Source organism: Apostichopus japonicus, chromosome 10 (assembly GCF_037975245.1).
Source record: "Apostichopus japonicus isolate 1M-3 chromosome 10, ASM3797524v1, whole genome shotgun sequence".
Taxonomy (NCBI): domain Eukaryota; kingdom Metazoa; phylum Echinodermata; class Holothuroidea; order Aspidochirotida; family Stichopodidae; genus Apostichopus; species Apostichopus japonicus.
In genome coordinates this window covers 5,732,019-5,750,787 of record NC_092570.1, presented here as the reverse complement: position 1 = coordinate 5,750,787, position 18,769 = coordinate 5,732,019, and the positions used below count along the sequence as shown (strand labels likewise).

The 18,769-nt window shown below is 37.2% G+C and overlaps 1 protein-coding gene and 1 long non-coding RNA gene across 2 annotated transcripts in view; one reads left to right on the top strand and one right to left on the bottom strand.

Moving 5' to 3' along the window:
* The window catches only part of LOC139975161 (uncharacterized), a 50,120-nt gene that overhangs the window by 4,300 nt on the left and 27,051 nt on the right, over nt 1-18,769 (bottom strand). Inside the window, exons 3-6 of the mRNA XM_071982821.1 lie at nt 16,664-16,762; nt 11,965-12,174; nt 1,041-1,238; nt 117-265 (exon numbers count right to left, since the gene is read on the bottom strand). Coding sequence (XP_071838922.1) covers nt 117-265; nt 1,041-1,238; nt 11,965-12,174; nt 16,664-16,762 — 656 coding nt within the window. The remainder of the gene's footprint in view (nt 1-116; nt 266-1,040; nt 1,239-11,964; nt 12,175-16,663; nt 16,763-18,769) is intronic.
* On the top strand, nt 2,168-6,833 carry LOC139975070 (uncharacterized). The gene is made up of 3 exons (XR_011795645.1): nt 2,168-2,604; nt 4,052-4,263; nt 6,123-6,833. It is a non-coding gene; the product is annotated as an uncharacterized lncRNA (long non-coding RNA).

The following is an 18,769-nucleotide window of genomic DNA, read 5'->3' as shown; positions in this document are numbered from 1 at the left end:
CCCCCCCCCCTCCCCAATGATACCCAGCGTATGTTGAAGAAGTTATGAACGAGGGCGCCCTCAATTTTGGAACTCTCTCCGATAAGGCATTTCTTTCAATCTATCATCATACTTACGCAAAAGTAACAGAGCTGGTGTCTATTACAAGATTCGCCAAAACCTTCTTTGTATCCTTCATCGCCGAGTCCAGGGAAATCGTCTACAACCGAACAATCATCCAATATATAATCTAAGGCAGGACATATGCTGACGTCATCTGCAGGCTCTGAAAGATGCATGTCAATACATTCAATTGCTGAGTCAATATAGTGCAAATTACTTTGACTATGAGTGTTAGAACCAATTTCTATGGTAAGAACACACATCGTTATGCATTCTATATTACTGTAGAATTTGATGAACGACAACAAACGTCGATAAGGTTAAATAAGTAAAATCGAAGAAAATTAAGAAGGCAAGAAAGGGTTGAATTCGAAAGAAAATATCGAACAAGTGAAACCGGATGGCTGCGAAAGAGTTTTCGAGCCCCTTTTATACATGGCATTCCTGTAGAGTTTGTTGTAGGTACATTCAATGACCTACTGATGAGAAACGAAAATGTTTGTTCTATGTTATTGTTGTTGTTGTTTTTTTTGTTTTTTGGGGGGGTCAAGTTGTTTGTTGACCTTTATATATACATATAAATACTCACTACATTTTCAATTATCTATATATTTATAAATATATATATATATATCTGTATACAACTATATATGTAACTATATATATAACTATATATATAACAATATATATAACTATATATGTAATTATATATGTAACCAAATATATGACTATATATATAAAACTATATATATATAACTATATATACATATATAACTATATATGTAACCAAATAGATAACTATATATGACTACATATATAAAACTATGTATATATAACTATATATACATATATTGCTATATATAACTATTGATATATATAAATATATATATATATATATACAACTATATATAACAATATATATTATATATGGTGCTCACCGAGGGGATCGGTATCCCAACCATTGCTGAAGACAACCTCTCCGTATGGACTGTTATCCTCTTCTTCCTCTAGCATTTCTTCCTCGTCTAATATTTCCTTTTCTTCGTCAATTTCGTTGATAAGTTTATCTGCAAGATCTTGTGAACCCTCCATTAGTTCAGCCATAATATTTTCGACAAAATTGCTTACTTCTTCCTCTGTTAAGATAAGAAACATTAAAACCTAAAAAAGTTACCCACAACAAAATCAATCGCGAAACTGAAACGTCTGTTTGTAATATTTTGCTGAACTAATAATTCACAACGGAATAACTGAATTGTTAAGAGAGAGGAGGAAGATATTGATTAGATCTATAGGTGATAACTGGTCGAAACAATATTTTACACGAGGGGAGGGTGGGGACGGGGGGGGGGGTCGACACTGTAAGAAATTACCGATGCATGCTCATATATATGTTAGATATATATAGTAGTATGAAAGGACATTCAGACCTATGGATAACTATATATCACATATTGAATACTGCACGTATTTACACGGAAGTATTACACACACACATATATATATATATATATATATATATATATATATAGGCTATATATACATATAGCATATCTACATCTACGTACATATATATATATACATATAGCATATCTACATCTACGTACAGTACTCCATACGTCTTAGTTATTCATATGTCTGAAAGTCCTTTCATACTGTGTGCATGGTATATGTGTTAACATACAGTATTTCATACTACCATCGGTATACATGTGTGTACGTTTCTGGTACCGTTTGTTCTACCGTATGTATAATGCGAGTCAGTGTGGTAGTTCAGTCCATACAAGTACTATATAGACTGTGTAGACAGCAAATAACAACACTTCCAGTCATTGGCCGTGTGCGGCTCGCGGCCACACCGCCCCCTTATCTTCCATCTTCAGTCGGGGGGGGGGGTGGGGTTCAGTTTGGGTTTACTTTTATTTTACGTTCAGCCGGGAAAGAATTAGACAACTACTAGGGGTGAAAACCCTCTTCGCTACCTCACACAAAAAAATCAAGAGTATTCATAAGCACAAGCTTACGTTTATAGAGTAACGTTTATACCTAATTTATGGTCTACACTGAAAAAAATAAACTAGTCAATATTACCACGGACTGACGTTAAATTAGTCTGTAACGTTAGTCAATGCACACGGACTAGCAAAAATCTTCGTTTCATCGCTGCTTCTTAGTCAGCTTACATTGACTAAGGAAAATATAATCGCAGCTTAGTCGGTGGCGACGGACTAAGGTATTTTAACCCATGGACTAAGAACGATACGGACACCCGATTTACGCCATAATCGTAGCTTAGTCGGTGTCGACGGACTAATGTATTTTAACCCACTTCGATTCACTTCAATTTGGAAACCGAGAGGCAACGGCAGCTTGCTGGACTTGGCATAGCTTCATACGATCACTCTAAGCAACTTTCAACCGTAAATCACCCAAGAAGGTCTTTACAAGAATGGAGGTATTAACTGCCATCATCGGCCTACCTGTTATTCCTTTAACTTGAAGGTAAAATTAAAGTGAATTGTTAGACCACTGGCACTAGTACTGTATTATGGTTAGTGTAACGCTACCGTTGTCACGCTGGCGTTTCGCAATACACGAGTGCAATGACAGTGAGTAGCCGATAGGCTTCTACTGGGTACTGCAGTGCATTCTCAACACTAAAGTGTGCATTCTAAACACCAATTAACAATGTGTTATGTGTGTATTGGGCTAGATTGAGCAGTGGCACATAATCTTCTGATTTATTCCCAAACAAATGCTGGAACTATAAGTCTCAATAGTTTATATGAAGTCTACACTCATTTGGTAAAGATTTCCTGTAATTTCCCATGTGAATCTAAATGGTTAGGCTTTGTGATATTGAATAAGCAAGGCTAGACTTTCAAACGTACAGTCACAGTAGGCTGAACAAATTATGTTGGCTAGTCAACGGTATTATATGTTGCGAGCAGTCAGGATGCACGCTTCAGTTATATTTAACCTTTTCATTTATCATTTTTTAGTATTTAATTTCTGGTCACGCCCAGGAAACAATTGCGACATTCCTTCACGGTCGACTTGTTTACTGTAAGAAGTATTAACCGTTTTTCTCAGGAAAGCTTGATAGTCTGAAGTTATTATAACATGTGCTTTTAGTATACTGCCAAAAGAGAAAGTTGTTATATTTGTATTGATATTTTATGTAGAAGTAACGGAAAATTTAGTATGTTTAGTTTGGTCTAATTGCACGTTTTTTTTCTGTCCAATGTAGTGCAGGGTTCACTTGCGCGAATTCAAATTATTCTGTTTATGTATGTATATGCATCGATTCGTAGATTATGATGTGTTTTTGACATTTATTTGTAATTCAAGCATATCTGTTTAGTAGCAAAGTTTAAAGGTTAAGATTAATTAGTTTTCTCTTTTTGATCCTAGATTGAATGAAACTCATTGACGTAAATAATAGATCAGATGATACAGTTTAACGCAGTTGCTAAAACTCTGGGTATTCTCTAGTCTTCGCCGGTCCATTATGTACTTTAGTACTACTAGTAAGACTAAATCAAAACGACCGAAAGACAAACTTAGTGTAACAAAGTACTGATTCTCCTCTAGCCTAGGTCTAAACAGGCTTGTTATGTGAGCAAGCAAAATAACAACTAAAAACTATTAGGCCTATAAATAAGTTGGCTTAGTGCATTTCTGTTTCTAAAATTTTATATTTTTAAAGATCATAAAAACAAACAAAGATTTAGCCCATGTTTTATTATCTCTGTATTCTGGGCATTTGATTCTGGTTGCAATGGTGATGACACTCTCGTTCAAATTTTCAGCTATATGCAGTCTGCTTCAAACTTTGGGATTGTGTTTTGAGACTATAGTCGAAGCAAATCTCACATAACTTTGTGGTGACAACTTTATTTAATTTTTTTTTTCAAATGATGAATACTTTGCTGTTTCCTTTTTCCAGCAGGAATTGAAAAGCCAAATATCTAAGTCAAGGGTGAGGTTTCCTGTGATGTACGACACCAGTGTGGAGGCAACAACAGAAGAGGAGAACTGTGTTATATATGGCTTAAAGACATGTTTTATGATGTATTGGTACCCTTCGCAGAACAAAAGAGTTTATCCAAGAGTCCAAAAAGCAAAGGAACAAGTACCATAGAGAAAAAAGATGGAAGAGTGAGTTTAACTATTGTACCCAACTGTTTAATGATATTAAAGATACTTTTCATAACCTGTTTAAAAATAAAAACAGTCTAGTATATCATTAATGTGCAAGCTTCATAAGTTTGGTCAAATTTTCACTGATCTGTAGAGCGGGAGTCCAGAGGGTTTGGTTAGCTGGGAAGGTAACCAATTGCCTGGTACATCACAATGTTCACAATGCATTCCTGTATATGAAACCTGACGACTGGCAAACCGACTGTGGTGGATGTGGCTGGGAGAGCAATTTTAAAGTCACCTAATAGCTAACCTAGATCAGTTTTCATGGTAACCACATCAAAGTAAGAACAATGTGTCAGGTATGGCCCCAAGAGCAACAAATGGCCATCGCCAGTAATTATTGGTGGTGGGGTACCCCTGCCAGTGATCAACAATTGACCCCTCACGGCTGACCTAGGTCAGCTCATGAGGTAACCACTTGAAACCTACTGGAAAATGTTGGTTAGGACTTCAGATACAAGGGATGGTCATTGACAGTAATTTTTATTGGTGGGGATTTGACCAGTTGAAACCTACAGGTAAATGATAGGTATCACTTCATATGTAAGGATGGGCATTTCCAGTATTTTATATTGGTGGGCCACCACTGCCAGAGTCCGCCCATCCCTTACATATAGAATCCTGTCAATCATTTTCCAGTAGTTTTCAACTGGTTAAATCATGAGCTGACCTAGATCAATGAGGGGGGGGGGGCATTTTTGGGGTCTACTGGCAGGGGTACCCCACTAATATAAATTACTGGATATGCCCATCCCTTACATATAGAGTCCTGCCAATCATTTTACAGTAGTTTTCAACTGGTTACCTCATGAGCTAATCTAGGTCAATGGGGGATGGGCATTTTGGGGGTCTACTGGCAGGGTTACCCCACCAATGTAAATGACTGGAAATGCCCATCCCATACATATGAAGTGATACCTATCATTTTCCAGTAATTTTTCAACTGGTTATCTCATGAGCTGACCTAGGTCAATGAGGGAATGGGCATTTTGGGGGTCTACTGGCAGGGGTACCCCCCCCCCCAATATAAATTACTGGAAATGCCCATCCCTTACATATGAAGTGATACCATTTTCCAGTAGTTTTCAACTGGTTACATCATAAGCTCATCTAGGTCAATGGGGGATGGGCATTTTGGGGGTCTACTGGCAGGGGTATCCCACCAATAAAATTACTGGCAATGCCCATTAGTTGTATCTGAAGTCCTAACCAACATTTTCCAGTAGGTTTCAAGTGGTTACCTCATGAGCTGACCTAGGTCAGCCTTGAGGGGTCAATTATAGATCACTGGCAGGGGTACCCCACCACCAATAATTATTGGCAATGGCCATTTGTTGCTCTTGGGGCCATACCTGACACATTGTACTTACTTTGATGTGTTACCATGAAAACTGATCTAGGTTAGCTATCAGGTGACTTTAAAATTGCTCTCCCAGCCACACCCACCACAGTCGGTTTGCCAGTAGTCTGGGGTCATATACAGGAATGCATTGTGAACATTGTGATGTACAAGGCAATTGGTTACCTTCCCAGCTAACCAAACCCTCTGGGCTCCCGGTCTATTGGGATCATTATTAACATGATTAACATAATTATTAAGCTTTGAAAAATAACTTGGTGTTATGCTGTGCAAAGCTAATAATTATTTGGTAAAGCTGCTATTCCTGGCTTATAATTTGAGGGATCTAGATTTAAATGTATACCTCCCAATATGTTATAAAATTTTAATGTAAATGTATGTTTATGATAATGTGAGTTATCATGTGCTATATCTGTATCTGTGCTTACACGTATATCATATTTTCTGTTTACAGGTCAATAATGGTGCAGATTTTGGCTTTCTGAAGACAAGTGGGAGGCCATTTGTAGTTAAGAGAAACACTCTTTGTTCGTGAAGACTTAACTGGTGTCGATTTGGGGTACCACTTTAAAACGAAAGTCATGAGGAACCCTTGCCCAAGATTCAATTTTGCGTTATTGTGCAGTGCTATACTTTTGCGATTCATGTTTGATCCATTAACTTGTCTTAACTTTGTTGGAATAAAATCATATTTTCAGATTTTTGTTTACAGTGATTTCTTCTCTATCTGTCGAAAGTCAGCCTTTGTAGACATCAGAAGTTTTATCAGAAATAAATACTGCCAACGTACACATTATTTGTGTTTCTTCTGCTCTCTTTTCTTTCAGTGATGCTAGTCAGTGAAACTAGTCGGGTTTAATTCTTTCAGTGATTCTAGTCAGTGCAACTAGTCAGTCGATACCGACTAAGAAAGGTTAGTCGGGAGAGGCACCATCCTGACTAATGTAAAACCTGCTATAAACTAGTCGGTGGCTCATATAAATTAGTCGGTAAAGACCGACTAATGTCACCAACTAATGTAACTGACTAATATACATTTAACGACTAAGAAATTGTTGATCGACTAAGCTGACGGACTAAGATGACAGACTAAGAAATCCAACTGACTAAGGAATAAATTAGTTGGTATAGCAACTGACTAAGGCTATGTTAGTCGGGAGAGGCACCAGATGGACTAACGTTATGTTAGTCGGTGAACCAATTTAAGTTTTCAGTGTAAATATGCCACAATGCACTATTTGATGTTTAATCTGTGTTTACTCAGAGGAGAATCCCCAGCCACCCCGCCCTTAATGGGGCTTAGCTTCAATGGCCTCAGGGCCAAACGTCCTTTGTAAATCCTTCAATCGCCTCTGGCGGCTCTGGCCCTTCCATATATCACTCTCCTTACATCAGTCGGGGCTATTTTAGAATGTCCCCAAGGGCGGCGGAAGCACTTTGAATCTGGGGGGCACCAACGTCGAAGGGCACTTTGCAGAAATTCGATTGGACTGATGCAGCCTGATATTTAGTACCCTTTATAACTCTTATTGTATTATCTTATTTGCGTACATACACATCACTCCATCAACGCCCCCCCCCCCCCCTCAAGGAAATTATGCATACTAGCACTGCAGTATCTAATGTGCAAATTGGGAAACAAGGAAAAAGACAAAATGAGGTGAAATCATTATAAAGTCCAAGTCCCTGCACACGTAAGCGATCGATACATGCATGAAAGCAAATGAAATATGTCAAAATACTGAAAGAAAAGTAATTTTGTATGTGTTTTTCAATGGTTAAACTGATATTATTATGATCATTATTATTGTAACGACTTTGCCAATAATTCTAACCAATTTAGAAGGGTTATAACACGGCAAATGATGGTATGTTATTGGCATGCGATGTAATAACCAACGCATGCCTATATGATATGCACATTAACATGTTGAACGCGCGCGAAGCGCGCGAAAAATTTTGGTAATATTTTTCGGGCAAGTCGTTACAGCCCCCCAAATCAAATTGGGCTCCTACGCCTGTGGTAGTAAACATTTAAAACTTCCCGAAATATTTCATTCGACGTGGGTTTCGCTTTGTAAACTCTTTTTTATTTAGAAATTTTTATGTAGAAAAAGGGCACATTTTTAATCTGAGGAAAAGTGGGGGGGCACGTGCCCCCTGTGCCCCCCCGGTTCCGCCGCCCTTGAATGTCCCCCTCCCCAACTCACTGCTTACATTTCATACATAAAACAGTCTGGTTCCGTTCATAACACAGTAGAACCTTATTTACCATTCGCCATCAACACGAATAGCATCTATACAAGATATCGCGTCATTCGAAATACAAATCACCACCTCCACGTCTGCGCCATACAATACCTTCCCACACGCAATCCATTACCATGGCGACAATGCGCATCACGTGCTGTCTGTATAGACATTCACTATATTATTCTTGAGTGTTATAAGCCACGGTGTAGCAATATGCAATTACTGTACATGATCTCTTAGTCTATCATGGCCAATCAATAATTGTGTAATTATGCGATTATAATTAGTTAGAACCCATCCTCCAAAACAACGAATTAGCTCTGTTATGTGTAAAGTCTGAAAAACATATGTATACATATATAATAATATATTAGAAATTTGTTCACTCGAACAACACAGATGAAATGTAGGCTGTGTCTATTAAATAAACTTGTCTTCTTGTATAACAAATGACAAAAAAAACATCAACGACAAAGAATAATTAAACCCGAACATTAAAAAACCAAATGATCGATTCATGATGTGCTATATCATCACAGCTTTGCTCAACATCGTGACTGCCAGACAGATGCAATAATCAAGAACAGAAATTGGAAAGGTATTGAAAAATCACGGAATGTTACGGGTTCCTTGTGTATGTATGGTCACAGACAATGGTTTAATTAGTGTAGGGTTTCGCCCTGGTGCGCATGACCGACATCTGTGTAAAAAAAATCGTAAGCTGTATACAGCTGCATGGTTGCGTTTTGGCAAACGTATCATTTTCCCCGTCTTGTAAATAAATGAACACAAAATGGTAAAATATCCACTTTGTTATATAAATTTAGTACCACGAAAGATTGTCAACACCCTTGTGAAAGTGCATCACTTTACCAAACACAGAAAATAAGAGGCTCAGCGTAATGGCATGCAATGATATACCGTCACATGACTTATAAAGTCTCCATGGATACGCGAAGAAGTTCTAATTTTCAGCCTATACTTATTAGCCTATACTTATTATAGCCTATACTTATTAGCCTATATGCTTGTATATTTCTAAATACAGATACAGGCTACGTGAAAGAAACGTCCATTACGTCGTCGTGTATGGAACGTTGTACTTTTATATGGATATTCGACAGTGCAACTGTAATGTAGTTCCGTGATGTTAGTACTAAAACGGGACCAAAATGCATTACTCTGAGTAGTCTGCTTATCATACCAGTCAACCACGTCCCTGCAAAATGTCATAAAACCCAACCATCAATCGATTTTTATGGCACTTGTTGTTTTTTCTCTTAATCAGAATTCGCAGTTATACGTCACATTCCATAGTAGTGAAGTAAATTTCCACAAAATGTAAGATAACAAAAGAGAGAAAATTGTAACTCAACATCACGACTGTCTATAATTTGGCGATATCTTATATATAATATCTTCTATCGGTAAAGAACTACAATTTGACGCATTGCAAATTGTTATGACAGACCCTTTTTCGTGAAATTATATCTCTTTAGTGACATAGTTACATTTCATCTTTAAACACGTGACAAGTTCTTCGGTAATTTGTATTTCCACAAAAGTAAAAATGTATATATAATATATCTTCTATCTAAAGTAGAACACATATTAGACGATTGGGGGGGGGGGGGGGGTTGCAATTAATAAGTTTAATAAATATTTTCCTTATTGCCTCTTTAACCGTAATAAACCTACCAAATAAATTTGGTCTTATAGGAGGATTCCATTAGAAATAAAGGACATTTGAATCCAAGAGAAGAAATGGTTTTGTATATGTGTGAGTTTGCTTCTGTCGATTATAGAGATATCAATATTAAATGAAGGTAGATTGCTTCTTATATGAGGGATTATCCTGCTAACTGGTAAATTAAGAAGAGCGTTTTCAGGCGATGGGAATACTATACACACACACACACACACACACATATATATATATATATATATAATATATATATATATATATATATATATAATATAATATATATATATTCTTCCATATCAAAAATTAAGCAAGCTTGCAATATGAATTTCATATATCAGTATATATGTCTTGTGTCAGTGTGTCAACATAGCTTACAGTATAGTTAATCACCGACACACGTTTCCCATAACCATTTTTCTATAACACAAATTGTCTGTTTTTATCAGTCTTTTGCCCAAATAGTCCATGGAGGTGCATTAATACTACAACACGTTTCGTTCTGAGGGGGTGTCATGGTATACTGGTTACTATGTTTATAACCATCAGAGCATAAGATGTATCCCGCATACCTACAGCATACTCTTTTATCTAACGTCACATCATGAATTTGTTTTAGCTTCCCAGTCATACAACTCAGTTTATATTCAACCATTTTGTTTAAAAAATAGTACAGAATAAATTAAATGGTCTACGTGAAGAGTCTTTCGTTTTTTTCCCCCTCAATTATCAAAGGAAGACATTGACCTTATAGAAGTTTACCGTGAACTATGTAGAAAGGCCATTTCTTTAAATTAGTAACGCACAAATCTACAGATTTGTGACAAGAAACTATACCGCTGAGACCTACCCTGTTATATTGGAGTGCTCGAAGATATAAACGAATTTGCCATTGTCGAACACAAGCACGTTCATATCCTCAGAAGGACATGGAACTAGTGATAATTAGAAATATCTGATTAACTATAAGGTATTCATTGCCAGGTTTGTGGTACAGGTCGTTCCCGCTTCTCTAGTTAAAAAAAAGGGGGGGGGGCTAATATTGTTAATTCTCTTTTGTAAACAGGAATCTTGAGTTCTCTAGACTTGTTCTAATCTGATGTTATATCATATTTAGAGGCGACATTCTGTCTCAAATGATTAATTATGTGTCACAGCATCGATAAAAACAATATATAGCCTAACACACACACGCACCGCTATGAATAGAGAATAGCTCGTTATATGGAAATCGACAACAATGACAATGATTCCGGCGCGGCATATATATATATATAAGAATGATAATAATATTGCAATGGTTTTGTAATATCGCTGTGCCAAAGTTCCGGTCTAATTGACTTAGTGTAATAACTTCACGTAATGTAGTGTAATAACTTCACGTAATGTTGCCAACACAATCATTATCGTGTTAAAGACACCAATAAAAAAATATATGGCATGGTGCGTGGTCGCATTTCCTATGATTATAACTACAGTATTACTTGCATGGCAGATTTTACATAGTGAAAAAAAATTGTACTTTTAAAAGCGTTCACCATGATTGAAAATCTCTCAATAAATTAAGTTCATTTCTCCTTCCCGACAGCGCAAAGTTACCTCTAACGGACATTGTCGTTTAGTTGGAGCTAAAAACTTGCGGAAAGATTGTCGATCCTTATAATCCTACTATGAATCTAACGATACATCGTCGTGGAGAATCTTACATAGGGAGATGTATATAATGGCGTTATACAGCCCTTCCTTAAAAAGTTAGCTACGTTTCCATTCAAAGTACAATTGTCATTTTAGATTCCGGCCTTCCTCTCCCTCCTTCGGCCCCGTTGTTTGACCGGTTACGACACCTACATTTATCAACGATATATACTGATTCAATTTTGACCACAGCTCACCGTTTACTATCACATTAATGAACATCGTATGTGTTTCAATGATCCGATTGTCATGTGACGTCATTTGGTTCCCATGGTGATGAATCGATAGTAATTACTCAAAAGCTTCCTACTAAATTGATTGTTTCTCATGAGGTTAATTTTGATCAGCGATGTACTGCCTTTCATAACACATCTTGTTCGTCGTCATTTTGAATAATAACAAAGCAAATATTGTTAGTCTTAAGATGCCTTCGGCTATCCTTCCGTCATATTGCTTTTTACTTAACATTGATACCTCCAGCTAAGAACGAAGTTCAATAGAGCATCTCAAGAATTCATTGTTTCTACGTGACATCACATTTTAGTCAAGTCGAATAGTGTAAGTTAAATAACGCCCCCCTCCCACCGCCCTCCCACCCACCCACCCCATAATAATAATTATTTATTTATTTTATTTATTTGCTAACCTGTGTCGCGGTCCCCTTCTAGAATATTGCCATAGCTGGAGCTAACATCTTCATATTCATCCATTTCAGACTCTTCTGCTTCTGCCTCCTCCTCCTCCTCCTCCTCCTCTTCTAGTTTCTGCTTCATCTCACCTTCAGCTAATCTGAGGATGACAGCTTCCAGGAGACTCTTATCAATTTCTTCTTCCCCATCCACATCATATGTATCTGCTGTTAATGACAAGAGACAATAAAATCAAGTGATAAGAAGCTGGTATAAGGCTACAAAGTCATTCATTCGTTCGTTCGTTCGTTCGTTCGTTCGTTCGTTCGTTCGTTCGTTCGTTCGTTCGTTCGTTCGTTCGTTCGTTCGTTCGTTCGTTCGTTCGTTCGTTCGTTCGTTCGTTCGTTCGTTCGTTCGTTCGTCCGTCCGTCCGTCCGTCCGTCCGTCCGTCCGTCCGTCCGTCCGTCCGTTCATTCATTGATTCGTTCATGCATACATATACATACATATACATACACACATACATACACACATTCATACATACATATATTCATACATTATATTCAGTCGTAGTCTTTCATTTATTAATTCGTTCATTCGCTAGTTTGTGCTTTCATTCATTCACATTCATTCATTCATTCATCCATGCATTCATTCATACATATATTCAGTCGCACAGTCTTCCATTTATTAATTCGTTCATTCGCTATATAGTTTGTGCTTACTTTCATTTATTCATTCATTCATCCATTCATTTATATATCCGTACATATATTCAGTCGTATACAGTCTTTCATTTATTAATTCGATCATTTGCTAGTTTGTGCTTTCTTTCATTCATTCATACATTCATTCATCCATGCATTCATTCATACATATATTCAGTCGTATACAGTCTTTCATTTATTAATTCGATCATTTGCTAGTTTGTGGTTTCTTTCATTATTCATTCATGCATTCATTCATTCATACATTCATTCATTCATTCATACATATATTCATACATGTATTCAGTCGTACAGTCCTTCATTTATTAATTCGTTCATTTGCTAGTTTGTGCTTTCTTTCATTATTCATTCATTCATGCATTCATTCATTCATACATTCATTCATTCATCCATTCATTCATACATATATTTATACATATATTCAGTCGTGCAGTCTTTCATTTATTAATTCGTTCATTCGCTAGTTTGTGCTTTCTTTCATTTATTCATTCAACCATGCATTCATTCATACATATATTCTTTCTTTCATGCATACATTTAGTCATAGGTTCGTTCTTTACTTCATTTCTTCATTCATTCATTAAATCATATCTTAGTATGTTGGTGTACGTTCGTTCATTTATTCGTCCGTTCGTTCATTTTCTCCAAACATTCACTGTTAGAATCTATCAAACAAGCAGACTCGAAAGAAGTGGTTAAGACGGTGTAACTTGAAAAATTTCAATAATTTTACCGACATTTTTGAGTCACGGGACTTTTTCAATGCAACTCATATCTTGTGTATGAAAGGCTTTCATTCGAAGTGCGAAGTGATAGACATACATGCACTCTTATTGGGTAAAAATATCACGTGATTACATACACTATTTAAAGTTAACAACCGATGATAAATAGCGAAATATTAAAAAGTTGAAACCTTTAACGACAACAGACTTTGTTTGCAAAAAAAAAGAAAGCAAAACATACAAAAATAGACTCATAAGACCTTCATTTTTATGAAGTATTTAAGGAAAAATAATCTAATTTCTGACGCATGATTGATTGTACATTGTCTTGGTGTTAAGTCAGTCGTAAATCTCATTATATATATATATCAGAGACTATATGGAATCCCAAGCGGACATTTTATTTTCGACTTAATACGGTTATCAATTCAACCTTGTATGTTTGTTCTAAAAATATCCATATTTTGAAATAATGATTATACATAATAAAACTGAAAACAAGTGGGTTCCGTGCATCACAATAACTATGCCTAATTTCTTATCTTCTTTTTTGTGGGGGGGGCGTAAAATTTTATGGAAACTTTTCCATTAAATATATAAGTTCACGAACCACTTAGCTAGGGCACTGGGAGGGGATTTAGTAAAATCATGGTCTATTCAATTCCATCTATAGTAACAAGTGATTAATAGTAATAGTATAGTATTAAGCTATTTGTATATGCGACACACAGTATATGTTATAACACGCCAAGACCATGCAGTTGTTTCATCGTATTAGAATACTCTGCATTCTCTCCCACGCACGTTACATTTACGCTCCTTTCGTCATTTGGCCTGCACGTGGCCGTGAGTGCATTCTCTGGAGGATCGGTGGAAGCATTCACCCCCCCCCCCCCAGGAATCAGCCTTTGTATACGTTACCATTCATGTTATGTTATTGTGATGGTCTCTAGTATCGTCTATGGAAAACCGGAAGTATATGTTAAGACATATCGAGCAGGGATGATCACATTGTAACTTAACTTTTTAATAATCCTTGATTTTTTAAACTTGATGTAAAAATTAGAGGAACCTGATTTTTCTATCGTGTTAGTATAGGATTTTCTTCATGCAGAGGTATATAGTCTAAAACGCAGACAGCGAAAAACAAGGTAAACTGGACAGATGGGAAAGGACAAATTTTTAATTGGAACATCGAACAATTAATAAAGTAAAAATAGATGGAACAAAGGACAGTGAGATGAAAGGAAGCAGAAGATGAATTGCACTACAGGGAGAGCAAAGTTGCAGAGGCGTATTACAAAGAAAGAGATAGAGAGAGTTTGCAATGTATGTATGACGAGTTTATGGAGATCAAGGAAACCAAAAAGGGGGGTGTCAGGAACGAGATAAGGCTAGGGTTAGGAGGAGAGAAGAGAAAGGCGGGGGGAAAGGAAGTGGTGGGTTGGAGTGGGAGATAGGTTAGTCACTCACTTCTTAGTTGTTTTAATAACATGAGGAAGAATGAGGCGAAGGAGCTGCATTCACCATCTTCCTATCAATATCGCACACCAAAACAAAACCAAACAAACGGACAGCATTTTTTTTTTAATTTATTGTGGAATGTACCAGCGGACGGGACGCCCTTTGCTTTATAATATATTGCAGACAGCCAGGATATAAGCTTTTACAATATCTATTCATACACGTCCGCGCAAAAAGAGAGTAACAAGGACAAATCAAAGATAAGAGAAAATACCACCTAAAAGCATCCGTCATAAAATCTAGTCTAACAAATCACATCCCAATTAAAACATGCAGCATCCGCCCATCATGCAGACTCGAAGAAAAATTCCCTTCCTTAAAATTTCTCTTCTTGGAAAGAAGGTTATCATATAACGGACATGCATTTAAATGTTGATAGGTCTTCTATTCGTCAAGAGAGTTATATAGGATGCCATGTTGATCTCACTTAGGTAAATTTTATTGATAGTATAGATTGTGTTACATGTAAGAAGACACTTGTCAAGTCCAGTGAACGAACTGGCCTACTTATCATCGGACAAGCAGCGGTTTAATTTTGAAGAAGTATTTCTACTCTTTCTCTGTGTCGTTTTCTTGTCTTATCTCGTCTCGTACAGTGTGTTTCTTAATATTCTGTTCTTGTCTCTTTTGATTTAATGTGCCGTTTCCACTCTTGACGTTCCGTCAGCTGAAATTTGTCTTCCAGGCTTTTCTCTAAACTGTCCTCTTTATTTTGTTTCTTGACGATTGGACAAAAGGACTTTGGTAATAGAGGATATAGACAACTTAATTCTTCATTCACTCCACCTGAACTGGGAGTCTTATTTGACGAAAGTTTTATTCAGAACTCATTTTGTTTGAAGGCTTACAACCAGATGGTTCGCAGACACGGATCCAGGAGGGTGGGGTGAGGGGGTGGGGATGTTCTCCCCACCTTTTTTATAACCACAACAAACAAACAAAATAGGAAAAGCAGTAATTATCTCAACATGGCGTGTGAACCTATTTATTGATCGACTTTGTAGTCTAATTTGCCTCAGAAATCAGCATTTCATGTCTATTTGCAATGGGGGAGGGAGGGAAGCGGGAGAACCCACACCCCCATATCCCTACACCCCCATATCCCTACACCTCCCCCCCCCATATCCCTACACCCCCTCACATGGAAATCCTGAATCTGCTCCTGGATGTGGTTGGTCACGGTACATGTTGGTTTAATTAGAGAACCTTTACTAACCAACAAATGCTCTTTAAACCGCTCCATTAAGTATAGTTGTGGAGTCGAAAAGTCTCATTTACAAACATTTGACACCGAGGAACACCTGCGCCGCGGTCATGTTAAGAAAAGACACGAATGTAAAAGGTGAGCAAGAAAAATAACTGGGTATAGTATAGTTCATACCGCTTTGAACGCTATTCCCATAAACGAATGTTGACAGTTGCGTATAACTAAAGCAGAAGGCCGCATAGTAGGGAATGCCGGGACGCAAACCTCTGTAACGGAAAGCATAGCCTATACCGACGCGAGGAGCGGACACTACACTCGGGTAGTCATACCAGATGGTAAATGGGAGGCGGGGGGGGGGGGGGGGAGATGGGCGTGCCCCTTGCGAGTGTGTCGTATCAGAGGGAGGCATATTCCGTACAATGGGAGAAGATGATTTTACGAAAGACCACTAAACCTGAAACTTATTGTAAGGATCGCTGTAAGAGATAATCATTTCCTCAATAAAATCAATTTAAATCACAGGGTGACTTACATTCTTGATATGATGACTCTTCCAGGCCGGTACCGTATTCGTCATCCACTGTGTACGAGGGTGCGTCTATATCATAGCTCCCATCATAAACAGCGTAATCTATACGAAGGAAACAGAAAGAAAGCATGATTGCTTGGTGTTTGCCAAAATTCTTGCTTAATTAAAAAAGGGGATAATTCAGTTGAGAAGAAAAAAAATAGTTTTACCTAATGAGAGAAGAATATTGTATATTAAGCATCCCGGACTACAGTTTTTCTGAAGTTTAAAAAAACGAGGTATACTATTTAATTACAAATGATGAAGGTTTGGTTACCCCTCAATCCAAAGTCACACATCCTAACGCCAATCGAAGCCCCCTGGCCCCCTCTCTCAACTCCCGCCACTCCAAACCGATCCATTCTTCTGCCGCAGTTCCTTGTACTTTATTGAGAATTTCTCGAATATATATGCATGCAGGCATGATTACGTAATCAAAGTAAACCTATTCAACTTGTAGCCAATAATCTATCATAATCACTCATTACGAGTTATTTTAAATCGATGGTGGTGTGGGGGATGGGGGTTGCGGGGGGGGGGTTATCTCATATGCCATATCATAATGTATTGTTAGTTTGAGTAGTATGCCAGAGATGTGAAATATTAATAACGCAAACTTTGAGTAAAGATTATCTAATTGGCGAGGTTATAAAATATATAAAATACAATGATTGCGGATGAATATTAAAAGCCTATAATACAGTTAAATAAACTTGTTCTTACGCATCTCTACGCGCACAGAGTGGTTGGTGATTTCTTTCGTTTTTTCTTTTTTTTTTAATGGAAGAATGTTAACATTATGTTTGTCAATGAAAGTACATTGACTGTGACACCCAGCTGTTAACCACGCGATTCCCGCTGGACATTTTGAGTTTATCCCAAAACCAACCGTGCGTGGAATTAACATTAGGCCTATACTCTTTTCTTTCTGCTTGGTATTTTACTCTTTTACAAGTCCCCTTGTAACTCCATGTTGTCTGAGGTAGTAGATGTGTAGTTAAAGTGTTTGTGTGTGTGTGTGTGTGTGGGGGGGGGGGGGGTATTTAGAAATCCATAGATAGCCCAAGTTTCACACATTTTTTTTTTACATTAAATTTTCCATGTCTGACTTACACGTCACTCTTCTCATAATCCTCGTTCGTTCGTGCGTTCGTTCGTTTGTACGTTTGGGTGTGTGTGTTTATTTTTCTTTACTTTGTATATAGTTCCTTACTTTTATCCACATTTTCATAATTCACAATTTTAATTTTAATTGTGGCAATCAATTGCCCTTGTTTACTTCCGGTATGATTGAGTCGTTATACCTTCCGTGTATAATTGCTAGCTATACAGTACAACGAAGAGGTTACTGCTGGTCGACTGTTGCTGTTTATACAATATAGTGACCTGCCATAGGCGACTAATGGTGCGATTTGACTCCTTGATGAAGTTTTCACACTTCAATATGGTGTAGTGAATGATATCACACGTAGACAACGTAATTATACTCTCGCACGGTATAACCAAAGAAAAACAAAATTGCAATGAAAGCCTGGAGGAAACAGAGTCGCATTTATTATTATTATTATGATCTTTTTGAGAATATCATTATCAAGACCGTCGAGATCGAATTCCTGTATTGTGTAATATGGGTGAATAAAGAAAGTAGAATATGCGGGAGTAATATACGGTAATTATCGTGTCATTTTACTGGTCGAATTCTGATAACAAATTGGGTTCTGTGAAGGTTCGGTAAGCTAGTGTTAAAGTAGGGAATACGAATGGGGGATCCGAATGTCGTAGCTGAATTTGTGAATATGTTTGTATTGGTTAAGGCAATATCTCATTGAGTTATAGGCTTACAATCTAGCTTTTCGTGTTTAAAAATATGAACTTACTGTATTATATACTATTTTGCTGTTGCTTTTGTTGTTGTTTTTGTATTTCCATCGAATAACCAACCACGGATATGGCACTTATACACATCGGTTGTACGCTTAAGGTACCGTAATAGTTTACACTGTACCGTGATACTGTGCATCCTGGTCACGTGACATGACATGACGTAAATCTTCGACTATACTTAGACAC